This window comes from Rhipicephalus sanguineus, chromosome 1 (assembly GCF_013339695.2).
Source record: "Rhipicephalus sanguineus isolate Rsan-2018 chromosome 1, BIME_Rsan_1.4, whole genome shotgun sequence".
Classification (NCBI taxonomy): domain Eukaryota; kingdom Metazoa; phylum Arthropoda; class Arachnida; order Ixodida; family Ixodidae; genus Rhipicephalus; species Rhipicephalus sanguineus.
Window position 1 is genome coordinate 79,789,389 of NC_051176.1, and position 15,390 is coordinate 79,804,778.

General features: G+C 42.7%; 1 protein-coding gene across 2 annotated transcripts in view; it reads left to right on the top strand.

Annotated features, from left to right (window-relative positions):
• LOC119393306 (poly(ADP-ribose) glycohydrolase) overlaps positions 1 to 15,390 on the top strand; it is a 50,797-nt gene that overhangs the window by 29,771 nt on the left and 5,636 nt on the right. For both annotated transcript variants that reach the window (XM_049414881.1, XM_037660252.2), the window contains exons 13-15: positions 2,125 to 2,261; positions 6,198 to 6,345; positions 10,278 to 10,356. In XM_049414881.1, coding sequence (XP_049270838.1) covers positions 2,125 to 2,261; positions 6,198 to 6,345; positions 10,278 to 10,356 — 364 coding nt within the window. The remainder of the gene's footprint in view (positions 1 to 2,124; positions 2,262 to 6,197; positions 6,346 to 10,277; positions 10,357 to 15,390) is intronic.

Below are 15,390 nucleotides of genomic sequence, written 5' to 3' on the forward strand. Positions count from 1 at the left end.
TTCTGTATATATTTATTCAGTATTTGAAAAAGTATTCAATTAGCATTAAGAAATGTTTATGTTTGCACCTTCCTTTACCTAACATGTTATATTTTGCAACATAATAATGTGATGTTGAACACACGCAGCCGGCAATGCTATGAAGGCTTGGGAGACTTTGCTCAATGCTTAACCATGAAGGAAAAAAAGAAAAGTCTGGCACATGGGTATAAAATAATCTTTCTATATAATTCGATGTACAGTTCAATGCCAGCTCATACATTGCAAAATATGACACATTTATTGCACAAAAGGCATCGTGGATCGATGCCTTTTGGATCCAATAAATGTATGGATCCAATTGAATAGATCTATAAGTTTATTGGACCAATGGCCACAGCGTATCACACATGCTCACGACAGGAACATAGTGTGATGCCTGCTGGAATAACAAATATGTTGGAGTAATCGTATCTGATTTGTTGAGAACTTGCATTCAAGAGATGCGGCCATAACATTGGAAGCACTCATTTCGTAGAAAATGTTGCAGATAAAAAACAAATGCACCTTGGAGTGTAAGACTTCTACGGCCACATGACTTGCGTAGGTCTACGGCCACGTGACTTGTGTCATGGCTTTCTCTTTAATGTGAAAAAGAAAGGTGGGGGGAGAGCATATTTATTTATTTATTTATTTAAATACTCTCAATGCCATTGCGGCGTTACAGAGAGGAGTGGTTACAGGTTAGAGATGGCAGTCTTGAATGATGCATGATCAGGGTTGCTGGTGATGGAGGCAGGAAGGTGGTTCCATTCGGATGAAGTCTTCGGCACGAAGGAGTGGAAGTATATGTTGGTATGGCAGAATGGCACATGGACTTTGAAGTTATGGTCGATGCGAGATGAAACGTAAGAAGGTGGCGAGAACAATGTGCGTTTTATTTCAGGATTCATGAAAAAAATTTTGTGGAAGAGACATAGGCGGGCCTGCTTCCTCCTGTTAGAAAGGGTAGGAAGGTCTAGAGAAGTTTTAATTGATGAAATGCTAGCAGTACGGGAGTAATTAGCGACAATGAAGCGAGCTGAGCGATTTTGGATGGCTTCCAGTGCATTAATAAGTAAACAAGAATGAGGATCCCAAATTGATGAGGCGTACTCGAGTTTAGATCTGACTAGTGTTTTGTAAAGAAGAAGTTTTAATGAAACAGGTGCTAATGAAAAGTTACGGCGCAAGAAGCCGAGAGTGCGGTTAGCATTGTTAATCACATAACTGATGTGATATAGTAATCAACAGCGTCGAGTTTTTCATCAATTCACTTCTGGAAATGGCTTTATCCTGCAATCTTTACATTGCCCAAAAGTGGTACCAGCTAGCCCCAGCTGAATCCTTGTTGTTTCAAGAGTGGTTGGAAATGTCACTCTAGAACGAAATATTGTAAAAGTTGATCAGCCCAGATGGTGCACAGATTGACCATTTTCGGGAAATACAGAAAGCCCATCTTGCCACAGTTTTCATAATAATAATAATAATAATAATAATAATTGCTGTGGTTTTGCGTGACAAAACCACGATATGATTATGAGGCACGTCGCAGTGGAGGACTCCGGAAATTTCAACCACGTGGGGTTCTTTAACGTTTACTTCGATTGCCACGTTTTTGTGTGTCCATTTAGTCTGATGTGATTTTGTGACTTGCTTTGCTTTTGTTTTGCGGTATAAAGGTTTGTAATTAGTGGAGAAAATTAGCAACAGTCCTTTACGACTTCATGAATTTCAGAGTAGTACTTTCAGATATTCGAACAGTTTTGTTAAAAAAAAAAAGCTTTAGAATGCTCACAAGGTGAAGTGTTTGGTTCCTTTAGATTAATGGAATCCTTGTTTGTCGATAAGTGATTAACTAGGCCCTAGCATTCGCTGTCTAAATCTTGCGATGTCACGGGAAGCTAAAGCAGGAATTGAAAGGCTGATTTTCAGTTTCGCACATTTTACTGGATTACCATTACAATTAGTATTTCTGGCATACAATTAGTGGCGTGTACCAGTGGCGCTTAACTTTGTGTTCTTTTTTGGTTTACCGTAATTAAGTGATTGACTTGTTTGTTACTGTTTAGTGACACTATGTCTATGTTTCAACCAACCATGTAGAGCCTACTGGGATGCTGACGTTTCACAGGAGATGTCTGACTGAGCCCTATGAGTGGAGCAGTTCGAAACGCAAACTGGGAAATCTTTTTGTGTCCGAGTTGGGGTTCATTGAACGTGAAGGTCAGGGCATGCTGCAGGTGAGTGAGTTTGCTGGTTTGTTGTACCAGGCAACACAGTTTCGTAGCATATGCACCAGGCGACCAGTCAAAATTAAGCTATACTGATTCATTTGCAGAAAAGCTTATGCGGCCAGTGGGATGCGAATTGAGGTGACAATTGTCATTGTTAGCAGCATAATTAAGTAAAATAAATTAATGGTTGAGAGGAGTACAGTTATTGTGAGTAATTCATTAGGGAAAGGGGAATAGCTATCACGTTTACGTATGCCTTCATACTCCATACTGTGGACAGATTTGATGCTGGACGCAGCAGCCATGCCATTTTGGGGAGGAGATTTGGACGGATCCTCACGGTCTTGTTTGTAGATATCTTGGAACATGGGCATGCTGGAAGAATTCTACCAAATGGAATTGTGTTAGAATACGACCGTCTTTTGGTTTCCAATGCAAACAGGCCTGCTTACTGCAGTCACTGAAATGTTAATTGCGTTTTGTTATGTTGCTGGCAACAACAATTGTCGTCTCAATTTGTGTCCCCCTGTCTGCATAAGTTATGTAGAGAGGTGGATCCTGCATATCTCTCAGCGCATAATTTTAAGGAGTCGGTAAAGCTTAATCTTTTTACCACCTGGACTGTAGCGTGAATGCTTTTACCACTGGCATTTCAAGATGTGCCTGTGTAAATGGGAATGCCAGATTCCCTTTAAAGTTGAATATTTTTCTTGCTTCTGTATAAAGTCAAAGCGCACGATTACAGGGACCACTGTTGAAATGCAGTTATGGACACAGTATGTGACCTTTAGCCATTATAGTGCTATGTACTGTCAAGGCGAAATATTGCAGGTTGTAACAAAGTCAACCCAAAAATGATTTTTTTTTGCCTCTGCTCAACAGTATTCTACAAAAACAAAACAGAAAATGCAGGATCCGACATTGTACCTTTAATAGTAAAGCAAATTTTTTTGTTTGTGAATAGTTCACGATGCCAAGCAAGTGAGTAGCAAAAAATTGAAATGCCCACAAGAGTAAAGTTATTTTTTGTTTGTTATAAATGGCCTAGGAACCATATTGACAGTTTTTATTATCTCGAATCGCACTATTTTTGTGTGTTAGCCTTGTTCGCCTTCATAACTCTGTTACGTGGCCCCAACTGCCGATTTGTTGGTGCTGGTTCTTGTTTGTTTTTATAATTAATATTGAATATAATGAACATGATATCGTTCCAATTGTGTCAATGTCTAAACTAATTCTTCATATTTATGGCATAGTGTGCTCACATGTGTTGGGTGAAATTCATCACAGAAATGACAAGTTCGTCAGCATCACTGCATACAGATATGTATGTGCAGATATTCACGGCTTATCTAAGCTGCATATTACAGCAATGCACTTTTGGTTCTGGGTGTTACATTTAAAATGCCCCTCACCAGGTTTGGGTATTGATAACAAACAAGCGTGGCACTTAGATCACGAGGTGACGATCGTGTATGCAAACTATTCTATCGCTGGAGGGCACGAAAACAGTTGAAATTTAAAACAGATGGCCATGTGCCCTTCTCCTTGATGGGCCATGCTTTCAGCTGTCGCACACACAAATTTCTTGATGTTAGATGCATTATTTGCAACACCACCAAACATGGAAGATGACTTCAGGTAATCATCCGAAGCACCTGCATCGGGAAAGGAAGAAAGGAGAGGAAGAAGGAAAAAGGGAGGCAGAGCTTATCATGGGAACATGGCACAGTTTCTTTTTCTGTAATAATGAACTAATTATAAAGCTTACTTCCGTGAAATGCTCCCTAGGCATGCCTTACAGCTTCCATTGTATAACCAAGGATGAAGAAGGGAAAGGATAAATGGAAAACGGGGAGCTTGATCAGGACTGAGGTTGGTTGGCTACCCTATACTGGGGAAGAGGAAAGGGGAGGGAAGGCGTGAGAGATGAAAAGAAAGTCCACTGTTAATGCCACCGACATTGTAACAGCATTGGCTCTATGTTGCAGACAGTCAGTCAGTCCAGTAGCTTTTGGGAATTGCAGCAGCACTTTAGGGGCCTTTCGTAGCTGTGACACGCAAGATGATGGTCTCAAGATTGTTTAACCGAAACGGTCCACTACTATTACAAGGCCCCTCATAAGGCCTATTGCAAGTTGTGTAAGGAAAATTTCCAGTGGGTTTTATAGGAAATAATGCTGTATTGCGCTCTTTAAAAGACCTCCCACCAGAGAGTGCCATCGAGGTAGCGTTATATTTCGAGAATTCCACAAATTGAAGTCGTGTAACCATGCTGTCAGGAGGCAAGCATCACTGCCATAGTACTCCTACGTCAGCTAGCATCCTCTAACTTCATTTTATCTCTGCCTTCTTCCCTATTGTAGTTATCACGATATAACTGAGATCGTTGTATCCCTCAGTTTGCTCTTTTTCACTTTACTGTGCTATTTTACTGTTTATGCTTTATTAGATTTGTACTGTGTCACATGTATTGTTTCTTTCAGTTTGTGCATATTGTCTTACTGGGCTGTATGCTGAATATGCTTGCCGTTTGTAGTGGGTCATGGTGTAGGAAGGAGAGGTACACATTGGCTTGGAGGCGCAGTGGAGCAGCCGCGTCGAAAAGTTGTTCACGTTCGCCTTCTTTCCACCAGACGGCTCTCGGCGCATGGGGGCCGATAGAACGGGTGTAAAACTGCTGGGCGCCACTTCACTTCGCTCTGTCCGCGACGCCACGTTTCATGTCAAAACATCTGTATTCGTGTTTTGTGAAACTATTCGTACTGTATGACAGTTTTCTTTCATCCTGTGAACTTATGTGAGGTGCGTGGGCCCTGGGAGCGATGGGCAAAAAGTGTTTCACTCCATGTTGCGCAACAGGGTACAAGTCGTACACTGAGAAGCTCTTTGTTTTTCGCGCCAAAAGAGGAAGAGCGCCTTCGGGTATGGAGGAATGTCATACCTTGCAAAGATAAGATGTTGCAGTCTACTGACCACCTCTGCAAAAGGCACTTCGAGCCACATCTGGTGACCAAAACCTGGGAGAAAGATGCAGTGCCTACTATGTTTCCAGATTGCCTTAGCTATCTGTCGAATAAGAGAAAAAAACTAAAGAGGCCAGGTGAGAGGCAAGGACATGCCACGCCTTTCAAGAAGCAGTGCAAGAAGAGCCTGGAATGCAGTGATGTAGTTTTCAGTATGGATTCTGCGGGTGCGCTTAGTGGTCAGCGGCCCCCGTTAGCATAGCGCCACCTACGTGCAAGTACGTGAACCCTAACAAAATTTCGCCACGCTCGCTCGCCGCGTTGAGTCACCTCTCCTTCCTACACCATGTACTGAGTCGAGGTCCTAGTAAAGTCCACATGATGCTTTTTTTGACCCCAGCCCTTAGCATCCTGAATGTTGGAAATTAACCAAGTTTGAAAGAGTTTCAGGACAGTGTGACGTTTATATCACAAGCTCTGCCTCTTTTCCTTCTTCTTCCTTCTTTTTTTGTTGGACATGCCAGTATACTCAGATTGGCGGTATTGTGCATTCTGCATTGGGTAATTTACTGAGGTCACATGCCATAAATGTTGACGTTGCAGGCAGTGCATTGTACCTAGAGGCATTTGTGCATGTGACCTTGACTATAAGCAAAGCTACCCTGGGAGCGTCAGCGTCGGCTCACGACTAAAAATTTACGCCGTTCGCTTACATTTGCAAACCTGGTGCGGTGTCCTTTAAGGTTTTGATAACTCTCTTCTGTTTGCTAAATCTGCTCTATGCATAGAGCGGCAGAAAGTTGAGCTATAGTTGGTAAATGTTCACCATGAAAGAGGGTGGGCATGCAAACACAGACACAGAAAAGAATGTTTGTGTTGTCTCGTTTTCTTCTCCTGGCAACTTTTAGTAGTGGTCCAAAATCAGTTTTTTTTTATGTAACACTCATGTGTGTGCTTTCATTTACCTTAACTGTAGGTTGACTTCGCAAATAAGTTCATTGGTGGAGGAGTGTTGGGTGGTGGTTGCGTGCAAGAAGAGATCCGGTTCATGATGTGCCCCGAGCTGATCGTGTCTCGGTTGTTTACCGAAGCTCTTGGATCCAGGGAAGTCCTAGTCATTACTGGTGAGAATAAATTATGTTTTTGTTGAGGCACTTACTTTCTTTCCAAAAGCAACTGCAAACGTTTCAGTTATATATTAGCCCAGTAGTGGCTCTTACCTTTGAAAGTTTGGCCCTACATGCATGTATAGGCAGACATAATTCAACTTGTTTTAGAAACTGGTACGTTTTCTACCATGCTTGTTTCCTGGCCAGCTTTGGAGTTGGACGTTGTATTGTAAACCGTGTAAATGATATTTTATGGCATTTAACATCCTTATAACAAAGTTGCATTCAACATTAAAAGGGCCCTGCAACACTTTTTGAACATGGTCAGAAAACATTGCCGATCTGTAGTCAAGGCTCCTGTGAACATGTGGGCCAAATATTGCACTGTATGCAGCAGGGAATTTGCAAAAGACAGCAAAAGGTCGCTTCCCCTCTTCTTCGTAATGTTGCCCCTACTGTACACCGGTAGCAGGCACAACTATGCAGCAAGCAGACACTACAGGTTTGGCTAATTTCATGAACGGCGTGCCAGAGGACGATCTCAGAGGCCTTGGCCCAGAGTTGCCAGTTCCGCTTATAATGAGTGGATTTGGGCTTATTTTTTTGCCGAGTTGTTTGTAGAATTTTGCAGTCGCATGTCACGTTTTTTGGGCATATTCGGATTTTCCCAGCAAATATAGTTATTTTAGTTATCATCATGTTCACCAATAGCGCGTTTGTCGTTCACTAATAGCGCGTTTGTTGATGACTGAATAGTTGAGTGTTGAAGTCAAACGTACGTTGGGGGAATCAACTAGTAACGTTAATCATGCACTGGCAAACATGCACTTAACCGAATGGAGACTACCATGGAGACAACGTTAAAAAGTAAACATGTTCTTTCATTCATAGGTGCGCATATTTTCGCTGTACAAAATAACCAAGGTGATTTTTTTTCAACTCCCTTTCGTATTTGAGTGACGTATCTTGTTATAATTAAAAATATTTTCAAGAATAGGAAGATTCAATAAATTTTCGCTTCTTTTGAGCTTCTTCGCGAAAGTCGCGCTACTTTTTTTGGGCTTCTCTGGCGATGATTATTTGCTTGTTAGTTCGGTAGCATCTGGCAACTCTGCCTTGGCCAGCTCGTGTAGGTACCATTAGGCACTGCATTTGGTACTGCATCGTGTAGGTACCTACCTGCTCATGGGGGGCTGCCATATGCAAGTGCTGTGCATGTCTGAACCAGAAGGAGTGGCCAATACGGTCAAAGAAAAAAAGGGGGTGGTGGGGGAGAAAATGATCAAGGCCATGACTCACATCAATGTAACTTTCGGGCGATGCGTCGCCCCCTTACCATTCCCCCCCCCCCCCCCATAGTTCCCAACTCGTTCATGAGAAAACGCTCACTTAGTGCGACAACTCTGCTTATACTTGGATTGGAAAAACTTTTCCAATAGGAAATTCATGGGGCAACAGAGTCAAATAGTAAGGTCATTCTATGGTAACTTGAAAAGTTGTTGCAGGGTCCTTTAACAAGGACAATTTGTTGTGGTAATATTCATTATATTATTGAGGTTTAAATGTGTCCAAGCGCAGTTCTTTGCATTTCTGACCCAACCAAGATTTCTCAATTAGTGCACAGGATATTAATTTTCCAACATGATACATGATGTGTGAGGATCAAAGTTCTTTCCCATATCTTATCACGAGCTCATGCGGGTTGACAGACAGTTGCTAAACTCTAGGAAATGCTATCCTGTAAGAACATGGGAGAGATGGGTAGCATGCCATGGGGCCACGTTGCTCTTGAAAAATTTGGTACCACAACTATTAGTGGTTGGTCCGCTTTTAAGAACCAAAGAAATGAATGTGCAATAATCAAAGCATTTATTTGCCTGAAAGTGCTAACCTCATTTCCCTGACATGAAAAATGTTCATAAATGTTTTACTTTATTCTTTAGTGCACTCCTCTGTTAGCTTGATGCAATTAACCCACTTTTTTTTTATAAATTCACTGTTTTTCCTTGTCATTGTGAAGCATTACCTATTATTTTTTTATGACTGAACTCACTTACTGTAACAGCAACAGGAGATAATATATTTGTTGCTCCTGTGGCTGTCTGAAAAACGGCTTATACCCGTACAAGCGTGTGGGTTCGATTCCTAGACATAGCAGCTGCATTTCAATAGGAACAAAATGCAAAGAACGCCCATGTGCTTATATTTAGGTTCACATTAAAGAACCCCAGGTGTTCCAAATTAATCCGGAGTCTTCCACTATGGCATACCTCATAATCATATCATGGTTTCGGCGTGTAATTGCACCCGTACAATGCATTGGCCACCTGCCATATTGGCTCAGTGGCTGTGGCATTCTGGTGTTAAGTTGTTCACGGGTCGAATTCCTGGCCACCACTACTCTATGACAATGGGGGAAGAGTTTAATAACGCTCGTCTACTTAGATTTAGGTGCACCTAGAGAACCCCAGATGGTTAAAGTTAATTGTTATGGCCATTAATAAGTACTCTGTTACAGTAGAAGCACATGTGGCGCAAACTTTTGTCTTTCTTCTGCATATCATGAGCATGAAGCTGAGTGTGAGGACATGGTCTGAGAGTGGTGACAGCTTGATATTATGATATGGTCAAAGACACAAAAGGACAGGACAACAGGGCACATAAACCCACCTTTGGGTCTTTAACTACCGTCTCAGTGAAATCCTTCTGTTCAACTCTAACGAGACCACTGCAGCCTCTGTTGTATCTTCAGCAGATGGAGGAAGAACACTGTCAGTTGAGAGATTTGTGGATAGAACTTGATACGGGATAATCAAAGGGAGCGTGGCCAGAAATGAAGCGTGAATTGAATGGCTGCTGAAGCGAAACGCCTTGAATTGTAATTTGTGATTTGGTAGTGAATCAACACGGCACATTCTTGCTGAGCCATTGCGCCTTTCGTCAGCTTCACTTGTTGATTCCCCACGATAGGATTCTGCGGAGTAATCAGTCTGGGGTTGTGACTTTCCGCAGCCATGCAGTCATAGTTGCCTCAGTTGGCATAAATTATGAAGTTTTCCAGTATCCCAGAAGAGTGTTGCCATGACTTTGCCTGCAGGTATTTCTGTCTCGAACATTTCAGGTGGGTTGTGAGTCAAGACACGCTTCTGCGTTGTCTGTATAATGAACCCAAATGTCATTCGTTGTCACCAAACTATAAAATGTTCAGTGTGTCTTCTTGGAGCACATCAAAGTCATTTGACCTCACTGAAGCTGCCTGGCCTCAAATGTAACATAGGTTATTCCAAACTCAAATGTAACATAGGTTATTGTAAGAACATTCATCACACTGGTGTATGTTTCTAGTAAACCTCATTTATTACATCCTATTTGAGTGGTTTGAAGTCTTTCTTTTCTTGTTTTTTTGACAGCAGTTCTGTAAAAAAAGAATGCTTGCAGAGTGTAACTGAGGCTATTTGATCGTTTATTTACAAGGAAAACACTCCATTGCATTCAGAAACAAACAAAAGCTCTAGCAGGCAACATGTGTGGATTAGTGAGTCAAGTAGCAGCTTGCCTGTTGTGAGTTTTTCTTGTCATATTCCCACGGGAGCTTACTACAGACTGGTCATTCTGTTGCTGTAACTACCAGCAATCACAGTCATGGTTGTCTTGGGTGGCATAAATATTTTAGAAAATATACTAAGACGTACTGTGCAGTGAGTGCATGACGTCATGAGGACATTGTGAGTGCTGCAGTTTGTATTAAAAATTAATGAAAGAAAGCTTGGCACACAGCTAATTAGCTGTGCTTTCCTGCCAAAGAAGTCCAAAATAAGTTTTTTTTTCTGTTGTCTTCCAATGAAGGCTGGTTTGGTGTTCCTGTCAGAACTTAATTGTGACATTGTTTGTTGCTACAACTTTCATATGCTCGCATAAATTTGTCTTTTCCACCTTTCACCCTTCAGGTGCCGAGCAGTTCAATGCTACTTCTGGGTATGCTGACAAATTCGCGTGGAAGGATGATTTCAAGGATGAAGTTCCAAGGTGAATATGTGTATTTTGCATTTTGTGGCAGGCATGCAAGGTACTGCATGATTGCCCGTACAAGCTGTAATGCCACCGAGAGGTTTCACTGCTGGTCTGTCCGTTGCCAATGCTCGCTCAGTGAGTTGTGTACGATCATCTGTTTTTTTTCAGTGATGTGTTGGACATTGGTGGCTGACCTAATCTGGAAAATATGGGGCATATCACATAAATCCTTACCACACCTATATGCGGGCTTCTTTTCATTGTTATTATTCTTATTTGGGATCTAAGTGCACTAAAGGTGCGAAGAACTCAGTAGGAGATGAAATGTAAGTGTAGGAACAACTGTTTTTGGCCAGAGACCAGGGGTGTGCGAATACTGAAATTTAATCTCGAATTAAATTCGAATCGAATAGTGCTGAATAGTGGCCAAAAATATAGAATATCGAATAGTATATTTACACGAAATGTGTACCGCCAGTTGCGGCAAGACAAAGGAAAAATCAGGGACGCTATGGCGTGCTGACAGCTTCATTACGCACTAGTTTGGGAGTAGTTTTTGTTTCAGCTTTTATGGGCGTGCAGGTATGTTGATAGGAAGAGCCACCATTCCAGCCAGCAGCGCCACTCCTAACCTCCTAATAAAGGGGTGTATGGTAGCTAGTCTTTCTTTTCCCCTATGGTCACGTAACATGGCTCATCTGACAACGGTAATGTTGTGCTTCATCGTCATGGGTGCTCCGGACCCAAAAGTCTTCGGGCGCCCGTTCACAGCAGCGTTTTAACTGTGCGCCCAAACAATGGGAGTTTTTGAACTAGTGGTGCGGTGCGGCAGTAGCGACTGCCCAGCGTAAACAAATTTTTACATGCAAAGCCAATCACCGAGGGTTTCGCAGGCCAAAGTCAGGTCGTTTTACGGCGCTTGTGACATATGCGACCGAACTACGCAAGAAGTCCATGCCTTCGTTTCGGGAGCGAAGTTGTGAAGGACTGGATAGTTTTCTCGTGTTTTTCTACGTGCGGAAATGACATAATCTCCTTTGAGACCAACATGTGCTCGCTTTTGAACCAGGATGTCAGTGAAACTTTAGTGAACGGCGACGTTAGCGTTAGTTTTAGCCACCTTACCCTAACCAAGTTGCACCGTTGGCCTTTGTCGCGTTTTAGATATTCGTCCTGTTAAATTATTTGAAACTTCGAATACTAGCTATTCAAAAGTCGAATCGAATTATTTGATTAGTAACTATTCGATTCGAATTTGAAACTCGAATATTTGCACACCCCTACCAGAAACCTGTATTTCTTAAAGAGGTACAGTCAAACCTCGTTAATATGTACCTGCTTTAAGCATACTAACGGTTAAAACGTAGTTGCGATGAATCCCCGACCGAATCTCATAGAGCCTAATGCATTCCCTGACCGCATAAGCCTTAGTGCTTCGTACTACGCCTACCGGTTAATGCGTACCCTGCGTACCGTGATAACTTTTTGTGCCATAAAATTTTACTGCACCGCTCAACTTCCCGACGCCACAATGTGCCACCAAAGGTTTTCCGTCTTTTCGAGAAGTGCGTAGATCGGTCGATCACTGATTCCGACTTCCGCGTGATTGCGGCGACGCCTTTGCGGGTAAGCATCGGGAAAGAACGAAGGTGAGGTGGCGGCCACCGACGAACGCGCCAGCATGACTTATCGTCGACTTCCTTATCACAATAAGTATCTTCAGATATCTGCTCGGGCACGCGTGCTGCGCAGCACTACTTGAAGCCTACTATACACGTTTTTAATAGGCGACACCCTGAACGCGCTGGGCCGCCGATCGCTGCCGCCTCATTGTGCGGGGCCGTGTTCAAGCGCGCGCCGCTTTGTAGAAACGAAAGCAGCTCGCTGTTGTGGAGTTGAGTGTTGCTGGTCGAGGGCGACGAGAAACCTCTTTGCATCGACGCTATCACACTAAATGCACGTTTACGGTACAGCAAGCGTAGCGCTGTTGTAACCATACTGCACGCTTTTATTGGGCAACCACCCAAACGCACTTCCGTCCGCTGCCAGGACCGCTAGAGCGTCGCGGAGTGCGCATCGCCGCGTTAACCGAACAAGTTACTCGCCGCATCTGTGCACGGTCTGTAGCGAAGTGGGTACGAAGAATACTCTCACGACAAATGTGCGCATGCGGTACAGCAAGCAGCCCGGCAGTGACGCCGGGCCGCTTGCTGAGAAGGCGACGCGCTGCACACAACTAGCCAGGAGCTGATCGGCTCCACGCAGCCGTACCACGGTTCACCGGAACTGTGTCAGTTTTCGTTTAGTGGCAGATCGCGGTACAGACGCACACACATATATCGCGGAAAGCCGACACTGTCCGTTCTGTTGCTATGTCGGTCACTGCGTATATCGGACCCTGTAACAGTTCCGAAATGCTCCTTGGCGTCGCCACCACGCGCTATCGGCACTATCGGACGGTCGTGCAAGAGTACCAGAATCTTTTCTCCACTTTGGCAAAAAGAAAGAAAAGGCTTTGCAGTGGTTACTTTAGGCAATATTTGCTGTGGTACTGTATTTATTTCTTTGCTGGCGGCGATGGCGTACGTGAGGAGATACAAATTTTTACTTGGTGATTAATGCATACTACCGTTTAGTGCGTAGTTATGCGGCGTTCCTGGCAGGTACGTATTAACGAAGTTCCACTGTACTGACAGCATTTTTCGAAGGTGAGTTTACTCTGCCATACAAATCTCCTGTATACAGAGACTGCTCTGAGCAAATGTGAATGACGGCAAATGCTGATAACACACTATTTTATTTTGATATTAAAGTCCATTTTACCATAGCGCACATACCGACATCAACACTAGTTTGACATCGGGCTACAGTACTAATTCTGGTGACTTCACGCAGCAGTCTGGCTAGTAGCGATGACATCAGGTACCAAAACTTCCAAAATGGCCGCTTGTGCGTCACCAAAACATTCAAAATGGACGCTTGTGCATCACCAATGGAGCCATGGTGCGGCGCAGCCGTGGAAACGTCACATTATCTTGCATGAGCATGTGACGAGTGTGACGAGAGTGTGACGAGAAGCTCGTCACGTGCTCCAGTCGTTATACTCGTAGCGTGTTGTGACGTCCGGGTACAGTAGGAACTGAAACTAGCTTTTAAAAACATACTGTAATTGCCTGTTCAGGGTGCACTCACGCTTAGCCATGCATTTTCTAGGCTCTTGAGAGCTTGGCCTTTCATTTGACGCAAAAAAGAGAGAACTGAAAATGATCATGTTAGTACCCCTCTAAAGGAATAGATGCTAATAAAAAGAGAATGTACTAAAAAGAAAGTTCACTACAGCTTCCTTATCAACTCAAGGAACATTATGTTACAGGTCGTTCTTGTCATGCATTGGGCACAAATGTGGGCTGTGCTGAAGTTGCCGACACATATTGCTTGCTTTGAATGCAGTAAAATCTCTTTACAAGAGGCATGATTACTGGAGGCACTCGGTTAGGGGCTGTTATTTGACAAACATTTGGTTGGTTTTCCTGTGTTTGCCTTGTTAACAACATTGCATAGAAAAGACATGGTTACATGAGACACTGGGTTACAAAGGACAACTTTTCTAGATCCCTAGAGTAAATTCTCTACTATTTAGAAGAGAGACAACCTGGACATGCTTGCGGAAATTGGTCGACGTACCAACCAGTATGGTCTGCCATTTTCATTCCCTTGGCTTGATTCTGTTTGGTGCAAGGGATGACTGCCGGATGTCATTCCTTGCGCGGAACTTTCTGTCATTATGCTTTTATAGTCGCTGTCGCTCTCCCACACCTACTCTGCAACAGTGTATCATTGCCATTGAGTTGGATTTCCATCGCAGCGTCCACGGCGCTGGTCGCGTTTTATGCTGGTTGTATCCAAGAGCACTTCAAACGTATTGTGAGCAACAGGAAGGCTCACAAAGTGAAGATCTGCAGTCACTAAAAAAACAAACTACTATGAATGGTTTCTTCAAGCCATCCTGAACAATTTCCTGTAGATGTGTTTAAACACACTGTAATGGTGATGTGTAATAAGGTGATCTAGTCCAACTCTTCTGAGTTTGCAAAATTTTTGGTTACAGGAGACCTTGGTTACAAGAGACATGTTTCCTAAGACCCTTGAATGTTTCTTGTAACGAGGTTTTTACTGTATATTCTTTTATTTACGTGTTTTCTTTTATTCAGCCCTGCCTTTTTGTAAGAACTACATGCATCATCTTAAATATATCACTTCTTAGTTGCCACGCCTTCTACGAAAGTGTTTCTTGTGTGTAGCACATAAAAATAACAGCTTCTTTTACAATCTCGTTGAAGCACTTTGCTTGCCCTGCTTTCCATCAGCAGATGAAAGTAGTGGTCTTGTATAGGCTTGTGCGAATAGTAAATTTTAGATACGAAGCGAATTCGAAGTGAATAGTGATTTGGTCGAATAATTTCGAAGTGAATTCGAATAGTATATATCACATGTTATAAAGAAAAATTAGCATATTTGTCATGACCCTGCTAACCTGCACAATATCTTTTAAACTGAAACAAGGCATGTGCTAATGTCATTCTTTTTGGTTCAAAGGAAAGTGGAAGCAACTTTGAATAGTAGCAAGATTCGACTTTCGGTAGAATGCAAGTGATAACCTGGAAAATATGTTACGTTTTAATATTTACTATACTGAGAACATATAAGCTGGTATAGCAAGCTTTTAAAGTTAAAAAATGATGAATCAATGTGAGGGTAATTTGTTCATTTAACCTTGAAGTGGGGCTTTGCAGCAGTGCGGATTTTTCCTGGGTAGATGTTTTCACAGCGTAGCACTACTGCGCTGCAGTGAAACCACCTTTACAGGGGGTAGCAAGCGGTTTATATATGTCTATTCGTTCATTTCGAATACTTAGAAATTTAGAATAATTTAAATTCGTTTCGAAGCGAATTCGAATACTGTAATATTCGTTGGAATATTTGCTCGCTCGCGCAAGCCTAGTCTTGTAGGATAGCTAGCTCTTTTATTTATGTAGTGACATTGCTTGT